Source organism: Populus alba, chromosome 19, assembly GCF_005239225.2.
Source record: "Populus alba chromosome 19, ASM523922v2, whole genome shotgun sequence".
In the NCBI taxonomy this organism is placed as follows: Eukaryota; Viridiplantae; Streptophyta; class Magnoliopsida; order Malpighiales; family Salicaceae; genus Populus; species Populus alba.
The window spans coordinates 19520170-19538535 of NC_133302.1; the positions used below are offsets into that span (position 1 = coordinate 19520170).

The 18366-nt window shown below is 33.8% G+C and overlaps 2 protein-coding genes across 2 annotated transcripts in view; both read left to right on the forward strand.

Annotated features, from left to right (window-relative positions):
• The window catches only part of LOC118058294 (uncharacterized), a 55037-nt gene that overhangs the window by 3150 nt on the left and 33521 nt on the right, over window positions 1-18366 (forward strand). The gene's annotated exons all lie outside the window — the stretch shown is intronic.
• LOC118058302 (disease resistance-like protein DSC1) lies at window positions 838-17012 on the forward strand. The gene is made up of 6 exons (XM_035071009.2): window positions 838-941; window positions 11528-12082; window positions 13397-14480; window positions 14585-14890; window positions 14976-16301; window positions 16389-17012. The coding sequence occupies exons 1-6, from the start codon at window positions 892-894 to the stop codon at window positions 16875-16877; spliced, it is 3810 nt and encodes a 1269-aa protein (XP_034926900.1). The 5' UTR covers window positions 838-891; the 3' UTR covers window positions 16878-17012.

An 18366-nucleotide genomic window follows, 5' to 3' on the forward strand; every position in this document is an offset into this window, starting at 1 on the left:
TAAAAGGTGTTTACGAGTATGGTAACAATTGTTTTTTAAAGTGTTTTTCATTTAAAAATACATTAAGATAATATATTTTTTATTTTTAAAGAATTATTTTTTAACACAAACATATTAAAACAAACCGAAAAAAACTAAAACAAATTAATCTTAAATAAAAAATTAAAAAAAAATCAAAATTTATAAAAACATTGTTTATAGGCAAAGATAATATCGCCTTTCCTTCCATGTGCATGGCAGCTCCATTGGGCTGCTACGGGAAATTAAAATTAAAATGTATTAAAATATTATTTTTATTTTTTAAAAAATTATTTTTAATTTTAATATATCAAAACAATTTAAAAATATAAAAATATTAATTTTTATTTAAAAAACAATATATTTCTAAAAAGTGTTCTGACACATTTTGACTAAAAAAGATAGCAAACACCTTCAAGCTGTTGGTTTCTACGACCCCTTAGCAGGTTCCCTCTTCTTCTTCTCACCTTACTCTTATTATTTTCATATGCTCAGTTCTCATGAAGAATTTGTTTTTTTCTAATTTTAAAGACCTGGACTTTGAAGGCTTATTGGGTTTATTTTCAGGTTCTCATATCATCAATGCATGGTATGTGTAGATAACTTTGTTACTCAAGACTTGTGAGATAATGCATTTTTAATTTTATTTTCTGATGTACATATAGTTTAATATGACCATTGATAGCATTGATTATTCATGGGTCATTCTGTCATCAGTTAAAGTCTCAAAAATATGTTCATAGTTCTTAGTTTTAGTAGTTTTGTGGGTTAATTTTCATCTCTTTTAATTTAAATCTAGTCAAACTAAGGTCACTGGATAAGGTTTTAAGAAAAAGTATTTCTTTCCTCTTTTGTTTTTCCGCATAAGGTTGGATGGAGGCCAAAAATGAGATGCAAGCTCACATCATGAAAATGGGTCAAAATTCAAAAACATTCTATCAAGTTGCCAAATTGCCAAAGCATGTGCCAATCCTCTTCTTTATGCTCGGGCAATAATAGTCATATTGGTGGGGACGACGACTTGACCTTAAGTCTTCCTTGAAAAGACAAACAATTATATATGTAAAGGAAAAGGGAAAAAGCATCTAAAAAGGAAAAGGTATCTGCTGATAAAAAAGGAAAAGGCATCTGCATCCGCCGACACCGACACTGTCTAGAAACTTGTTGAAACTGTATTTTAAAAATTTTAAATTTTTTTAATTAAAAATTAATAATTTTTTATATGTTTTGAATTATTTTGATACGTTAATTTTAAAATAAATTTTAAAATAAAAAATATAATTTTAAAATAAAAATACTTCAAGAAAAATTACAACTATATTTTCGAACAAATACTCAGTTTAAGTCATCGTCCCCTTCAATATAGCAGTTATTGCAGGAGCATGAAGAAGAGGATTGGCCCATCCCCGGTCCCTTCCTCTCTCCTTCAAGACGACTTCTTCTTCTTCTTCACACTGAGAATTATTGCCCGTCATTCTTTTGTCTTGTTTTGATAATTAACGAGACATGAATCCTTTTGTACATGGGAAATTCCCAGGAAGTCAACAATGTGGGACATAAGTGTTTGTATAATAATAAAAAAAAATTGAAGAGAAAATAACAAAAGATCCTAAAGCTGTTAATACGCTAAGGAACAGCTAATCCATTTGAAATATTAAAAAAATTATCTATCACAGTTGTGATATGATGATACACGAGAATATATGTTTCTTCTAATTACAGCAATAATTGTTGGAGGCAAACCATTACACAGTCATGCGCACTTGTCTAACCATTAAAAAAATGGCGTCGTTATGCTTTAATACAGTCGTAAAAAGTGGTGGTGGTGGTCTGCGGAGAAAAGTCACATGTGCTGTCTAAAAAAACATGGATGCTTTTAAGATGCAAATGTCTCTAATTCACTTTGATTATAACTAAAAATTTTACTTCAATTATTTTACCGAAACACCCATGAATCCTAGTTTTTAAAATTTTACTTCAAAGAATATTTGAATCCTTTCTGTCCACAAGACATTATTGCTCGGGCAATAATAGCCATATCCATGGGTGGGGACGACGACTTGACCTTATGTCTTCCTTGAAATTACGTGGTTTTCTTTTTCCTTTATATATATAAAGGAAAAGGCAAAAGGCATCTAAAAAAGGAAAAGGCATCTGCCGATAAAAAAGAAAAAAAAAAAGAAAAGGCATCTGCACCTGCCGACACCGTCTGCAACGTGGTTAAAGCTATATTTTTAAAAAATTTTTTATTAAAAATTAATATTTTTTTCTATGTTTTAGATTATTTTAATGTGATAATTTTAAAAAAATTAAAAATAAAAAAAAATATTATTTTAATTTATTTTAAAATAACAACAATTAAAAAAAAATTCACAACTATACTTCTAAATACATACTTAGTTTAAGTCATCGTCCCTTCAATATAGCAACTATTGCAGGGGCATGAAGAAGAGGATTGGCCCATCCCCGGTCATGCACACGTGTTTGCGGAGAAATGTCCTAAAAAAAACATGGATGCTTTTAAGATGCAAATGTCTCTAAATCACTTTGATTATAACTAAAAATTTTACTTTAATTATTTTACCGAAACACCCATGAATCCTAGTTTTTTAAAATTTTACTTTAAACACGACTTCTTCTTCTTTATTTTATTTTTTTCAAGAATAATATAGTTATTTCTGTTATAAAAATATTAAAAAATACCAAAACACTCATGGATATTAGTTTTAAAAACTTTGTTTTAAGAACATTTCAATTATTTTTTTGTACTTCTAATATGTTTAAAAGTTATTTTTTCTCTTATAATTAAGAATAATTTTTAGTTTTTTTTTTTAATTTTAATTTTAATTTCAATTAAAAGACATAGCAAGATGTCCAGCCTTCTTTATTCACAAAGAAATAATTTAAATTTTCATGAATAAGAGTTTAATTGTTTTGAGCGTATCTAAGTAGCTTAGTGTCTGTTTGGGAGTGCTTTTTAAAAGCGTTTTTGAAAATTTTTTGAATTTTTTTTGCTTTGAATTAATATATTTTTGATGTTTTCAAATCATTTTGATGTGCTGATCTTAAAAATAATTTTTTTAAAAATAAAAAAAATATTATTAACATGCTTTTTATTATGGAATATCTAAATATGGGATGAGCTGATTGTAATATTACCCTATTATGGAATGTGAATAATCTTAGGCATGTATTTAGGCATTTATTATGGCATTAATTGTGCACATTGAGGGATTATAAAACCCTAATACAATACACGCAGACCCTAAGGTTTTTGGGCTGCAACATTCCTTCTCTACTGTTTGATTACTCCATTGTTTTATCATGGTATCAGAGCAATAAAACAATCGAAATCAGACACACAATCAAGCAGAATACATGGCAGAATCCATGTCCGGGAGCAAGAGTGTATCTAGTGAGAATCGAAAAACGATTTCGCCATACGACATTACATCTCTTGATAATCCTGGGTTTACAATTACTCAAGTCCAACTGAAGGGGGACAACTATGAAGAGTGGGCACGTTCGTTCCGAACGGCCTTGAGAGCCCGAAAGAAATTCGGGTTCATCGACGGGTCTATTGAACAACCTAGTGAAGAATCAGAGGATTGGGAAGACTGGTGGACCATCAACTCATTGTTGGTGTCCTGGATTCGAAACACTATCGAATCCACACTCTGATAAACCATATCTCATGTAGAGATTGCACGGGATTTGTGGTTGGACATCAAAGACCGATTCAGCATCACCAATGGACCTCGGATTCAACAATTAAGGTCCTAATTGGCCGATTGCAAACAGAAAGGAATGACTATCATGGATTACTATGGGAAATTGAAAAAATTATGGGATGAGCTGGGCAATTTTGAGCAATTGCCGGCGTGCAAGTGTGGAAAGTGCACATGCAATCTGGGTTCAGAATTGGAAAAGAGACGAGAGGAAGAGAAGGTGCACCTGTTTCTTATGGGTCTCGATGAGCAGCGGTTCGGGACAACCCGATCTAACATCTTGGCACAAGAAGCATTACCGGGGTTGCACAAGATATACTCTATCCTCACTCAAGAAGAACAGGTGAAGGGGATGACTCGAGGCAGAGAAGAACAAGGAGAATTTGTGGCTTTTGTTGCTCGCACCCGAATCGACGGATGACAGCAGGGTTCCATGACTCAAACCGACGGGCAAGAGAAGGGGATTTGCTCGCACTGCCATAAATCAGGGCATGGAGAAGACAATTGTTTTGCCCTAACGGGATACCCCGAATGGTGGGGTGACAGACCCAGGGGAGACGAGAGAAGAGAGGTTGGCCGTGGCAGAGGGTACTCCGGTGGTAGAGGAAGAGGCCGGGGTCACAGAGGAACCCACCGTGCTAACGTTGCTCTCACCACCATCAGGTCCAGTTCTGCCACTATTGCAGACGCAGGTGGAGGCTCGTCGTTCCCAGGTTTGAGCGACGAGCAGTGGGCAAAATTGAAGGCCATCTTGGGAGAGCCGAAAGAAATAACTGATAAAATGACCGGTAAGCTTAAAAACTTGTATGGGACAGTGACTGGTTCGGTGTGGATATTGGACACCAGGGCTTCTAACCACATGACAGGGTCAATTGAGGAGCTTAATGATTTACAAATAATCGATCAGTGTCCCGTTGGATTACCAGATGGAAGTAGTGCTTTGGCGGTCAAAGAGGGAACAACTGTTCTTGATGGAGATTTGTGTCTTGAGAATGTCCTTTATGTGCCAGGACTTACTTGCAATTTAATCTCTGTGTCGCAATTAATTGATCAGTATGATTGTTTTGTATTATTCACTAAAAAATTATGTGTTATACAGGGCCACACCTCGAGGATGCTGATTGGTGCGGGTGAGAGACGAGATGGACTTTATTATTTCAAAGGGATACCGCGGATTAATACAATGAAGATCAGTAATAAAGCGTCTCTTGATCTCTGGCATCAGCGACTGGGGCATCCTTCTCTACGAATAACAAAGTTAGTTCCCGAAGTTCATTCTAGCAACCAGGAAAATAGTTTGAATAAAAATTGTGATGTTTGTCAAAGAGCAAAACAACGGAGAGATAAATTTTGTGTTAGCGAAAATAAGACCTTGGGTATTTTTGATCTAATTCATTGTGATTTATGGGGACCATATAAAACAGTTTCTTCATGTGGTGCTTCGTATTTTTTAACTATTGTTGATGATTTCTCTCGTGCTGTATGGATTTATTTGCTTGTTGACAAGAAAGAGGTATCTAGTATGCTTAAGCGTTTTTTTGCCATGGTTGAGAGACAATTTGCTCGGAAAGTCAAAATTTTTAGAAGCGATAACGGGACAGAATTTACATGTCTGAAATCATATTTCTTTGATCAAGGAATTATTTTTCAGACTTCTTGTACAGACACTCCACAACAAAATGGGCGTGTGGAGAGAAAACATCAACATATTTTGAATGTAGCCCGCGCTCTGCGATTTCAAGGTTCTCTTCCAATTAAATTTTGGGGCGAGTGTGTATTGACTGCTGGGTACTTAATCAATAGGACCCCTTCCTTGATCTTGGATGGAAAAACACCATATCGCGTCTTACATGGGGTGGAACCGTCTTATAATCACTTACGTGTTTTGGGGTCTTTGTGTTATGCACATGAGAAGACGGGGGATAAATAGAAGTCGTCGGTGTATTTTTTTTGGTTATCCCTATGGGAAGAAGGGATGGCGCCTGTATGATTTGGAAAAACAGGATTTTTTTGTCTCTCGGGATGTTGTGTTCTCAGAAGATGTTTTTCCTTTTGCTCAAACTACTGATGGGCCTTCCACTTCTGACGAGGCCCACGATCTTATACCCAAGGATATGCTAGAGTTAGATCATTCATCTTCTGACTCACTTCCAAATATTGCCCCATCGACTTCTCCTCATCTAGAAGAAGACGAGGTTAATCTATTGGGGAGAGGACATCGCCAGCGGTATCCCTCCGTCCGACTCCATGATTATGTCACCAACACCATTCAACTGAGTCCATCTCGCTCGCCACTCGACCCACTGCATCCTTCAGGTACACCCTATCCTTTAGCACATTATGTGAATTGTGACAAATTTTCTATGCGACATAGACATTTTCTTGCAGCCATCACAGCTGAGCGGGAACCCGTGTCATATTCGGAGGCAGTCAGAAACAAAGGTTGGAGAGATGCCATGCAGCGTGAAATTTCCGCACTCGAAAATAATGAGACCTGGGTTGTTCAGAGTCTACCGGCTGGGAAGAAAGCTTTGGGATGCAAGTGGGTGTACAAGATCAAATATAATTCTGATGGTACTATTGAGCGTTTGAAGGCTCGCCTAGTCATTTTGGGCAATCATCAGACTGAAGGTCTTGATTACACGGAAACTTTTGCGCCTGTCGCAAAAATGGTTACTGTACGGGTATTTCTTGTTGTGGCCGCCGCGAAGAATTGGGCAGTACATCAGATGGATGTTCATAATGTATTTTTGCATGGTGATCTTCAGGAGGAAGTTTACATGAAATTTTCGCCTGGTTTTCACGTCGGGACAACTGGGGCAGTGTGCAAACTTCGAAAGTCGCTTTATGGGTTGAAACAGGCTCCTCGGTGCTGGTTTGCTAAACTCTTAACCGCCTTGACGAGCTATGGTTTCCAGCAATCTTATTCCGACTACTCATTATTCACATATCTGCAGGGGGAAGTACAACTTAGTGTCCTTGTGTATGTTGATGATCTTATCATCGCTGGCAATCGTTCGGGTGATATACAGACATTCAAAGATTATCTCAGTGCTTGCTTTCACATGAAAGATCTTGGCTGCCTAAAATATTTTTTGGGCATTGAAGTGGCGCGCAATCCTGCTGGTTTTGTTATTTGTCAACGCAAATATGCACTTGACATTATTTCGGAGGCCGGGTTACTAGGGGCTCGACCAGCAGCTGTTCCTTTAGAACTAAATCATCGACTTGCTTTGTCCACTAGTACAACATTAGCCGATCCGGAAAAATATCGTCGCTTGGTAGGACGATTGATTTATCTTTGCTTCACTCGACCCGAACTATCTTATAGTGTGCATATTCTATCCCAATTCATGCAATGCCCACGGGAGGAACACTGGGAAGCTGCTTTGCGGGTGGTCCGGTATCTTAAGGGTAATCCGGGTCAAGGTGTATTTCTTAGTAGTGAAAGTGATCTGCGGCTCCACGGGTGGTGTGATGCCGATTGGGCCGGTTGCCCCCTTACTCGACGATCACTTACTGGCTGGATAGTTTTTCTTGGTAATTCACCGGTATCTTGAAAAACCAAGAAACAACACATTGTCTCCCGCTCCTCCGCCGAAGCAGAATACCGATCTATGGCTATGACGACGTGTGAGTTGACTTGGCTTAAAGCTTTACTGGAAAGTCTTGGCATGTCTCATCCAACTCCTATATCCCTTCATTGTGATAGTCAATCGGCCCTTCATATGTCGCAGAATCCTGTGTTTCACGAGCGCACTAAGCATATTGAGGTTGACTGTCACTTTATCCGTGATGCCATTGTGGCTGGGAGTATTACGACTAAATTCGTTACGTCGTCATTACAACTTGCCGATATATTCACAAAAGCCTTGGGAAAGCAACAATATGAATTTTTATTACGCAAGTTGGGCATCCGAGACCTTCATGCTCCAACTTGAGGGGGGTATTATGGAATATCTAAATATGGGATTAGCTGATTGTAATATTACCCTATTATGGAATGTGAATAATCTTAGGCATGTATTTAGGCATTTATTATGGCATTAATTGTGCACATTGAGGGATTATAAAACCCTAATACAATACACGCAGACCCTAAGGTTTTTGGGCTGCAACATTCCTTCTCTACTGTTTGATTACTCCATTGTTTTATCACTTTTCTAAGTGAAAAACATTTTAAAAAGCAACAACAACCATACTCCCAAACACGCTTTTAGTTTAGTGGCAGTCTATTACTTAAACCCTACACTAACACTAGAATAATTAAATTTTTCATCTGATTAATAATTTAAATCTTAAATTTTCATGAATAGGGTTAATCTTCATCTGATTGAATTTAAATCTAATCCAAACTAAGGTCACTGGATCAAGGTTTTAAGAAAGAGCATCTCTTTCCACTTTTGTTTTTTCTGCTTAAGGTTGGATGGAGGCCAAAAATGACATGCAAGCTCACATCGTGAAAATGGTGGGGGTAAAACAATTCTATCAAGTTGAATTTATTTTTAATTTTTATTTATTATTTTTTATATCATTTTGATGTGTTGATATCAAAAGTTAATTTAAAAAAATTAAAAAAATATATTATTTTAATATATTTTCAAGTTAAAAACACTTTAAAAATAATTATTACTACGTACAATAACAAACAGTTTCTCTGACAAATTCTTTTCAATCAGATCAAGATAGCCATTATAATATAATGCTAGGCAAAAATGTCATCGACATGCAAAAACCATAGTTATTAAATCCGGTTTGGGAGTTGACCCGGTCAAGGAACCGAGTTCTAGGTTTCATGGGTTAACTCGGTTTAACCCGGAAAAATTAAAAAAAAAAATCATAAAGTTTTAAGAACTTCTTTATTATTTTATTTTTTTCAAGAGTAGTATAGTTATTTCTGTTATGAAAATGTTAAAAAGACCAAAACACTCATGGATATTAGTTTTAAAAACTTTATTTTAAGAATATTTAAATTATTTTTTTGTAATTCTCAAATGTTTTAAAATTATTTTGTCTTTGATAATTACAACAATGACAATTACAATAATAAATGAATTTTATAAAAAAATTCTAGTTAGTTAAATGATAAAAAATAATTATTTTACTGTTTCTTCTTCTTCTTCTCGTCAACGGTCATGATGACGAGAAACACGTAATTTCCAAACTCAGCTTCCCGAACACGCTGCCCAAGCACTTGCCAGGAAGCGCACTTAAGGATTGGCCCCATCCCCCATCCCTTCCTCTCTCCTTTTCTTCTTCTTCTTCACAATAAATAAATATATATAAAAGGAAAAAGGAAAAGGCATCTGCCGATTTATTTGAATAGATTGTGTGTAATGAGGTGGAAGAAAGCATGTAAAAAGAAGAAGTAATTATAATTACATGGATGCATGCCAATTATATTGCCAAAAGCAGTAAACAGAACCACGATTGTGATTCTGAATCGCTTTTATATTAAAATCGTAGTTTAAAATAGCAGTTTTTTTAAAAACTATGTTCTTTTTTAAATAAAATTAAACCATATTATGTATTTCTCTAACTGTATCAATTTGTTTTTTAAAAAATTCCTATTATTGGGGCAGAGTAACAAGTTTTTCCCAATGAAATCATTATAATCACTATAATATAATTGGAAGTCAACAAAGTCCTAGTTCGTGGAAACACTTGTATCCAAGACTCGATGCTCTTCCTACCCAATCACAAAAAGAAAAAACAAATAACAAGACATTAAGTGTCCGTTTGGCATTGCGGCCAAACCGGCTTTTCACCAAAATTTTAATTTTTTTTTTTTTTGCTAAAATTAAGTTCGGTTTGTACTTTCCGGATCGTTTTGGTGTGCTGATATCAAAAATGATTTTTAAAAAATAAAAAAAACATTATTGGCATACTTTTCGGCACGAAAAGCTATTTGAAAAGCAACAGCTACCACACTCCCAAACACCCTAAGCCTTTCTATCCACAGGAAATTTCCAAGTAGATGTGCACCCTCTCTAACGTATGAGAAAATACATGGATTTGATTTTTTTTATTTTTATATTGTTTTAATATATTGATATTAAAAATAAATTTTTTAAAAAATATTTTAATATATTTTCAAATAAAAATTATCTTGATTAACAATTATTATCTCAATACCAAATAGATTCTTTAACAAGTTCTTCTCAATCAAATAATCATAACCATTATACAATAGGGTTGAATGCAAAAAAGTCTTTGGCATGTGAATACACTTGAATTGAAGATATAAAGGGTGTTTATGAGTGTAGTAGAAATTGATTTTTAAAATATGTTTTGATTGAAAATATATTAAGATAATGTTTTTTTTATTACTTTTAAAGAATTATTTTTAACACCAAAACAAACAAAAAAAAACTAAAAAAAGTTAATCTAAAATAAAATATAAAATAATTTCAAAATTTATTAAAACATTGATTACACAGCAAAGACAAACAAAAACCTAAATGCCCTTTCCTACCGCATCACAAATAACAAGACTTGAAGCCTTTTCTGCATGGAAAATTTCCAGGAAGCTAACAATGTGCACCCTCTGCAATGCCGAGAGAAAATACTTGAATTTGAATTTTGTTTATTTTTTGTATATTTTAAATTATTATTTTTTGTTTTAATTATATTATTTTAACGTTCTGATATTAAAAATAAATTTTAAAAAATAAAAATATTATTTTTATGTATTTCTAATAAAAAATAATTTAAAAAATAATCACTAGTACAATATCAAACAAGTTCTCTAAGAAGTTCTTTTCAATTAAATCATCATAACCATTATAATATAATATGAAGGTAAAAAAGTCCTCCGCAAAGCAAATACTTGGACCAAAGATATAGAAGATGTTTACGAATATAATAATAATTATTTTTAAAATGTTTTTTATTTAAAAATATATTAAAATAATATATTTTTTATTTTTAAAAATTATTTTTAACATCAGATATTAAAACAAATTGAAAAAAAATTAAAAAAAATTTCAAAAAAAAAAAATCAAAAATTTATAAAAATATTGTTTACAGGCAAAGATAAAAGCGCCTTTCCTACCATGTGCATGGCAGCTCCCTTGGGCTGTATTAAAATATTATTTTTATTTTTTAAAAAAAATATTTTTAATTTTAGTATATAAAAAAATTTAAAAATATTAAATTTAAATCAAAAATTATTTTTTTATAAAACACAGTATATTTCTAAAAAGTGCTCTGACGGATTTTGATATGATCATTATCAAAAGCAACCGTTCCTTAAAGAACAAAGACAAGAAATTCGTAATTTCCAGGAAAATTATAAAAGAATTTGAAGTAAAAATTAATAGACTAAAGAATGCTCGATGTGGGACACACAGAAGTGTTTAGTGTTTTAAAAAAATATATAATAAAAAAGTCGAAGAGAAAATAACAAAAGATCTGCTACTCCGCCAAGTGAATAGCTAATACATTTGAAATATTAAAAAAGTATCTATTATGTTTTTTATTTTTAAAATTATTTTTTTATCAGTAAATTAAAATAATAAAAAAACTAAAAAAAAATAATTTAAAAAAAAATTAAATTTATAAAAACCTATCACATCACTTTGTAACTGGGGAATTTCCAGGAAATCAACAAATGGTTACTTCCGTAATGCCTAAGAAAATTCTTGGATTTGATGCCCCCATTATTATAAATTTATACGTAGAGCCTAAGCTACTGACTCAAAATCAACCTCATCTTTTTTCCTTGAGTTACTTCCGCTCTCTCCCTCCAGACCTACCTTACCACCAGAGTCTTACTCTTGTTTCTTCGAAATGTTTGCTTATATCTGGAGATTCATCATACGAAACCGTCATATATCTCCATCGCCATCTACTCCTTCCACCTTAACCACCGCCCAGCCACAAGGAATTAAATGTGATGTCGTCCTTAGTTTCAGAGGAGAAGAAACTCGTGTTGGTTTTACCAGCCACCTCCATGCTGCTTTGAAACGGAAACAAATCCTAACTTTCGAAGATGATCAGCATGTCAGAGGAGATGAGATTCCGGAATCACTTCTGAGAACAATTGAAGAGGCCAAGCTTTCTGTGATTGTTTTTTCTGAAAACTATGCATCTTCCAAAAGGTGCTTGGAGGAGCTTGCAAAGATTTTTGAACGTGGAAAAAACAATGGACATATAGTTATTCCAGTATTTTACAAGGTGGATCCATCCCATGTAAGAAATCAAACTGGAAGCTTTGGGGATGCATTTGCTAGACTTATAAGGAATAAAGCTCTGACTTTGGAAGTAGTGCAGAGCTTCAGAAACGCTTTGACGGATGCAGCCAATCTATCTGGATGGAGCTTAGGGAATTCTGAGTAAGCTCTTGAAATATATCCCATGAGAAAATATTCGTTCATTTGTTGAGGATTTGAAATTTAATTTAAAATTATTGAGAATGATGAGCTCTGTGAATTTATATTTATTTTATTTGATTTTGAAAACGTTGTAGTGGTTGGTTGTTTTGTGTTTTAAAATGGTTTTTTTTTTTAAATATTTTATTTTAGTTTTTTTATATTATTTGTGTTTATATTAAAAAATTATTTAAAAAACAAAAAAAAATTATTTAATGTAAAATGTTTGTATAGATATTAAGTGGTTGTTTGTTTTTGTGTTTTAAAATGTTTTGTAAAAACTTTATTTTTTTTATTTTAAATTAATTTTTTAGTGTTTTTAAATTATTTTAATATGTTTATATTAAAAATAATTTTTTAAAAATTATTATTTTTAGCAAAATACTTGTATAAATATTAAGGCTTGTATTGATATTAAGTGGTTGTTTGTTTTTATGTTTCAAAATGTTTTTATTTTAATTATTTTTTTATTTTAAATATTTTTTTAGTCTTTTAAGATTATTTTGATGTATTTATATAAAAAATAATATATTTTTAAAAAAATATTTGTTTTGATCCTTACGGTAAATTTTACAAGGACAGACAATGTGTTCTTTAATTTGTCGTTAAATAATATTCTATTTGTTTGAGGTGAAAAGGATGACGTGAGAAAACATCATATGCACTTGCATTTAATTGATTTAATTAGATAAACACCGATTACATGTAGTTTCCAGTTTTTAAATGTGTTATATATTTTTTTATATATATAATAATCGAGAATATTATAAATAATATGTCCCCTAAGAAGATGAGGGCTGATAAAGAAGATTATATGAGAAATTAAAAATACATTAAGAAAACAAGGAATCTAAAGACCTGATTAGTTAGTACAGTTCATAATACATTCAGAATTCTTATAAAGATCAGAGTCCGTAAACCTGAAATTTTTAACAAAGAACTTCAACCAAAAGGCCAACTGATGAAAGGTGAGGTCAAAAATCACATCCCATGAGTTTTGTTGTCACATGTGTTATATATCACTGAACTCAATGTTATCATCGATTCATGTGTTACATATCACTGAAGAATGTCATGTATTTTTACATATCACTCAACTCAATGTTATCATCGATTCATGTGTTACATTAGCACTATCCATTGCCAATAATGATGCTCAATTACTCATACGTGTCTACTATGTATAGATGTAGCTACTAAGGAGCGAGTATGTTTATATGTTTCTTCTTGTCCGGTCCATTTTGACCAACAATTATGTGTGTTCTTCTTGTTTGTCAGGCTGGAGTCTGAATTTATTGAGAAAATCGTTGGAGATGTTTTGAAAAAATTGCATGCCATGCCTTCAAGTCACACTACGACGGGTCTATTTGGAATTGATGTACGTGTTAGTGAAGTTGAGTCTTTGTTAGATATGGAGTCTCCAGATGTTCTCATTGTAGGGATATGGGGAATGGGTGGTATCGGTAAAACAACGATTGCTGAAGCTGTTTGCAGCAAGGTTCGTTCTCAATTTGAAGGAATCTTTGTTGAAAACTTTAGGCAACAATCTGATTTGCGAAGAAGCTTTCTTTCATGGGTGCTTGGCCAAGAAACTCTGAACACTATGGGATTCTTGAGTTTTCGAGATTCTTTTGTGAGGGATAGACTTCGTCGTATAAAGGTTTTTATTGTTCTGGATAATGTGGATGATTTAATGCGTTTTGAAGAATGGAAAGATTTGCTTGATGGACGAAACAATTCATTTGGTCCGGGCAGTAAAGTTCTCATAACCAGTAGGGACAAGCAAGTGCTTAGTAATGTAGTTGATGAGACATACGAGGTTGAGGGGTTGAACGATGAAGAAGCTCTCCAACTCTTTAGCTCAAAAGCCTTGAAGAATTGCATCCCCACAATTGATCAAATGCACTTGATGGAACAGATTGTATGGCATGTACAAGGCAATCCGTTGGCTCTTAAAGTTTTGGGTTCCTCTCTCTATGGTAAAAGCATCGAAGAATGGCACAGTGCATTGAATAAACTAGCTCAGCACCCTCATATCGAAAGGGCGTTGAGAATTAGCTACGATGGGTTGGATTCAGAACAAAAATCCATATTTCTTGACATAGCACATTTCTTCACAGGATGGGAGCAACGCCGAGCAACAAGAATATTAGATTGCTTTTATGGTCGGTCTGTGAAGTTCGATATAAGCACGCTCATTGATAAGTGTCTCATAACTACTAATAATGATGAAGGTTATGAATGGCTAGAAATGCATGATTTACTACAAGAAATGGCATTTAACATTGTTCGTGCAGAATCTGGCGAACGTAGCAGGTTATGTCATCCTCCTGATGTCGCTCAAGTATTGGAGGAAAATAAGGTTAAAGCTACAGCCATTAACTGTCGTTCATGTATTTGCTCAAAAGTTGATGTGTTTGAGTGGATTGTATTATTGTTTGTTTATTCTTTATTCTTGTTTAACAGGGAACTCAAAAAATTAAAGGCATATGTTTGGACACCTCTAAGTTATCGAGACAGATACACTTGAAATTTGATGCCTTCGCAATGATGGATGGTCTTAGATTTCTCAGTATCAATCACAGTGATTACTCCCAAAAAGATAAAATGCAGCTTCCTCCTACTGGCCTCGAATATCTTCCTAATGAGCTGAGATATTTGCGATGGAAATATCTCCCTTCGAAATCCTTGCCGCCATCTTTTCGTGCTGAACACCTTGTGGAGCTTCACCTTTGGGGAAGCAATCTTGTAAAACTTTGGACAGGAGTAAAGGTATGATTTAATTGCTATAGATTTATGATCAGAAATATGAAGTTGGAGGTGCTAACTTTCTAATCATGCCTTTTTCTGTTGACAGGATGTTGGAAATTTAAGAATAATTGACCTATCTTACTCTAAATATTTGACGGAATTGCCAGATCTATCAATGGCAAAAAATTTACAGTCCTTGAAACTTGAGCACTGTGAAAGTTTAACCGAGGTTCCGTCATCTCTTCAATATCTTGACAAGCTGGAAAAACTTGATCTCTTTGCTTGCTATAATCTTAGAAGTTTGCCAATGCTTGATTCAAAGGTTCTCAGAAAACTTTCTATATTTCGGTGCCTAGATTTGACCACGTGTCCAACGATTTCACAAAATATGAAAAGCTTACGTTTGTGGGGAACTTCAATCAAAGAAGTTCCACAATCAATTTGTGGCAAGTTGAAAGTCCTTCATCTATGTGGTTGCTCAAAGATGACCAAGTTTCCAGAGATTTCAGGGGATATAGAAGAATTACGTCTAAGCGGAACTGCTATTAAAGGGGTGCCCTCATCAATCCAGTTTCTCACAAGACTCAGGGTATTGGAAATGAGTAGATGCTCAGAACTTGAGAGCCTGCCAGAAATCACAGTGCCTATGGAATCTTTGAAGTATCTTTTCTTGAGTAAAACAGGCATTAAAGAGATACCTTCGATATCATTTAAGCATATGACATCTTTGCATAATCTACACTTAGGTGGAACGCCACTTAAAGAGCTACCCTCATCAATCCAGTTTCTCACAAGACTCTACCAGTTGGATATGAGTGGTTGCTCAAAACTTGAGAGCTTCCCAGAAATCACAGTGCCTATGGAATCTTTGCAGTATCTTTACTTGAGTGAAGCAGGCATTAAAGAGATACCTTCGATATCATTTAAGCATATGCCATCTTTGAAGATTCTAAAATTAGATGGAACGCCACTTAAAGAGCTATCATCATCAATCCAGTTTCTCACAAGACTTGAAAGGTTGGATATGAGTGGTTGCTCAAAACTTGAGAGCTTCCAAGAAATCACAGTGCCTATGAAATCTTTGGTTGAGCTTAACTTGAGTAAAACGGGCATTAAAGAGATACCCTCATCATTAATTAAGCATATGATATCTTTGAAGTATCTAAATTTAGATGGAACGCCTATTAAAAAGCTACCATTGTCAATCAAAGATATGGTATGTTTGGAAGAACTGACTTTGCATGGAACACCTATTAAAACGTTACCTGAGCTCCCCCCTAAGCTGAGGGATCTACGTGCACGTGACTGTTCATCACTAGAAACCGTGACATCAATCATCAATATCGATAGATTACAGTTACGATGGGATTTTACAAATTGCTTCAAATTGGATCAGAAACCACTGATAGAGGCAATGCATTTGAAAATTCAGGTATCTCTCTAAACCCCCTTGTCTTTCTTTCTTCTCTCTCTCTTGCTTGCTTCATCACATTTTCGAAATGTGACTTTCGTGTTACAGTCCGGAGAGGAGATCCCACTTGGCAGAATTCAAATGGTTCTACCGGGGAGTGAAATTCCAGAATGGTTCGGTACTGACAAAGGAGTTGGATCTTCAGTCACCATACAGTTGCCCTCAAATTGTCATCAGCTCAAGGGAATTGCTTTATGCCTTGTCTTTCCACTCCCCCTTCCCTTCCATGACTTATATTGTGATTTCCATGTTAAGTATAAGAACGGTGAGCATGATGAAGACGTCCTCGCTTCCGGAAAGGTTATATCAGATAACTTGGGGACATGTGACTCAGATCACATGATTCTACAATATTACAAAGTGGTAAATCAATTGCGTGAATGTTCTGGAAATGAAGTTACATTTAAATTCTACCTTGAACAGGACAACAAGGGAAGGATGGTAGGTCATGAGAGCCGAAGGCCTGTCGAGTTGAAAAGCTATGGGGTGTATCTGCACTTTGATGAAAATCTACCTGCGGACACGGATCTTCCTTAACAAACAAAAGTTCAGAAGAAAATAAATTGAGGGAGAAATAAAAGAGATTGAAAGGGAGAGAGAGTTATGTAGTTACTGCAAATTGATCTACAATTATTACTTGGTTTTCAAGATAGCTGTAAATATTGTTATTCCGTTGCAACTGACTAACAAACTTACTTTCTGTTATTCAACTAATTCCTCAACAAACTGTAACAACCATCCATCTAAGTAATGAATCATGTGCGCATTTATTCTTGCACATGCAGAATAAGTACATTTAGTCATGTTTTGGATCTTTGATTTCCATTTACAAGAAAAACAGTAAGTACATAAAAACTTTAAATTCAAGATTTTATTATTGTATATTTTAAAACTCTTTAAATAAACTTAAAACTAGCCTAGCAAACTAAGAAATATGAAAATGAAAATAACAAAATTAGCTCAGACAATATTTTTTGAATCTAATTTAGAAAAGTTCTAGATATCAGCTGATTATAAATAAACTCAAATTCTAGATTATAACTAACCTCATTTTAAAACTGGATCTTGACAAAATCTAAAGAGTCTGAAAGTTATAACTAATTCCTCAACTAATTTAGAAGAATTCGGGACCGTGTTTACCAGATAAGTTAAGATAAGTTAAGGATCTTTGATTTTCATTTACTAACCTAGACCTCTTCTTAGATTTTGCCAAGTGATCTTCTTAGATTTAATGCCGCCTCCAATAATTATACACCACACTCCAATAAATGCAGCCTCGATGCCTATGCTTATGAAAGATCTACTTTCTCATTTAATGGAGTCACTGATTCAGGTGATGGATTCGGAACTTTAGTTTCAGATGGATGGGATTCATGCTTTGCAGCAGCTTTCAGCACCCGGTTTTGAACATCTGAAGATGAAGGTGATGTAGGTAAACCAATGCGGTTGTTTTTCAATTTTCTAGGAAGTCAATAATGTAAACCATCTGTAATGTACTAAGAAAATATTTTGGATTTGAGTTTTTTTATTTTAAATTATTATTTTTTATTTTTATATTATTTTGTTGGGTTAATGTTAAAAATAAAATTTTAAAAATAAAAATATATTATTTTAATGTAATGTATTTTTTTAAAAAAACATTTTAAAAAAAATTGTTATCACAATATTAAATAGATTTTTCTAATAAGTTCTTCTCAATCAAATGATTGCTATTTTAATTTTAAAAAGATTAATATTAACCCTTATGTGAATATGGGAATAGCAGGCCGATATACTGGTTAATATTTAAAGAATAACGTGGGACATAAATGTTTACTGTGTAAAGAAAATATATAATAAAAAAGATCCTAAAGCTGCTAATACGCCAAGCCAAGGGAATAGCTCATCCATTTGAAATATTAAAAAAGTTACAATACAAATAACACTAATTATTGAGAGGCAAAAAAAGTCCTCGACACGCGCAAACACTTAGGCCTTGTTTGTTTCAAGGAAACTGAATTCCAGGAATTCAGTTTCCTCATTTTCC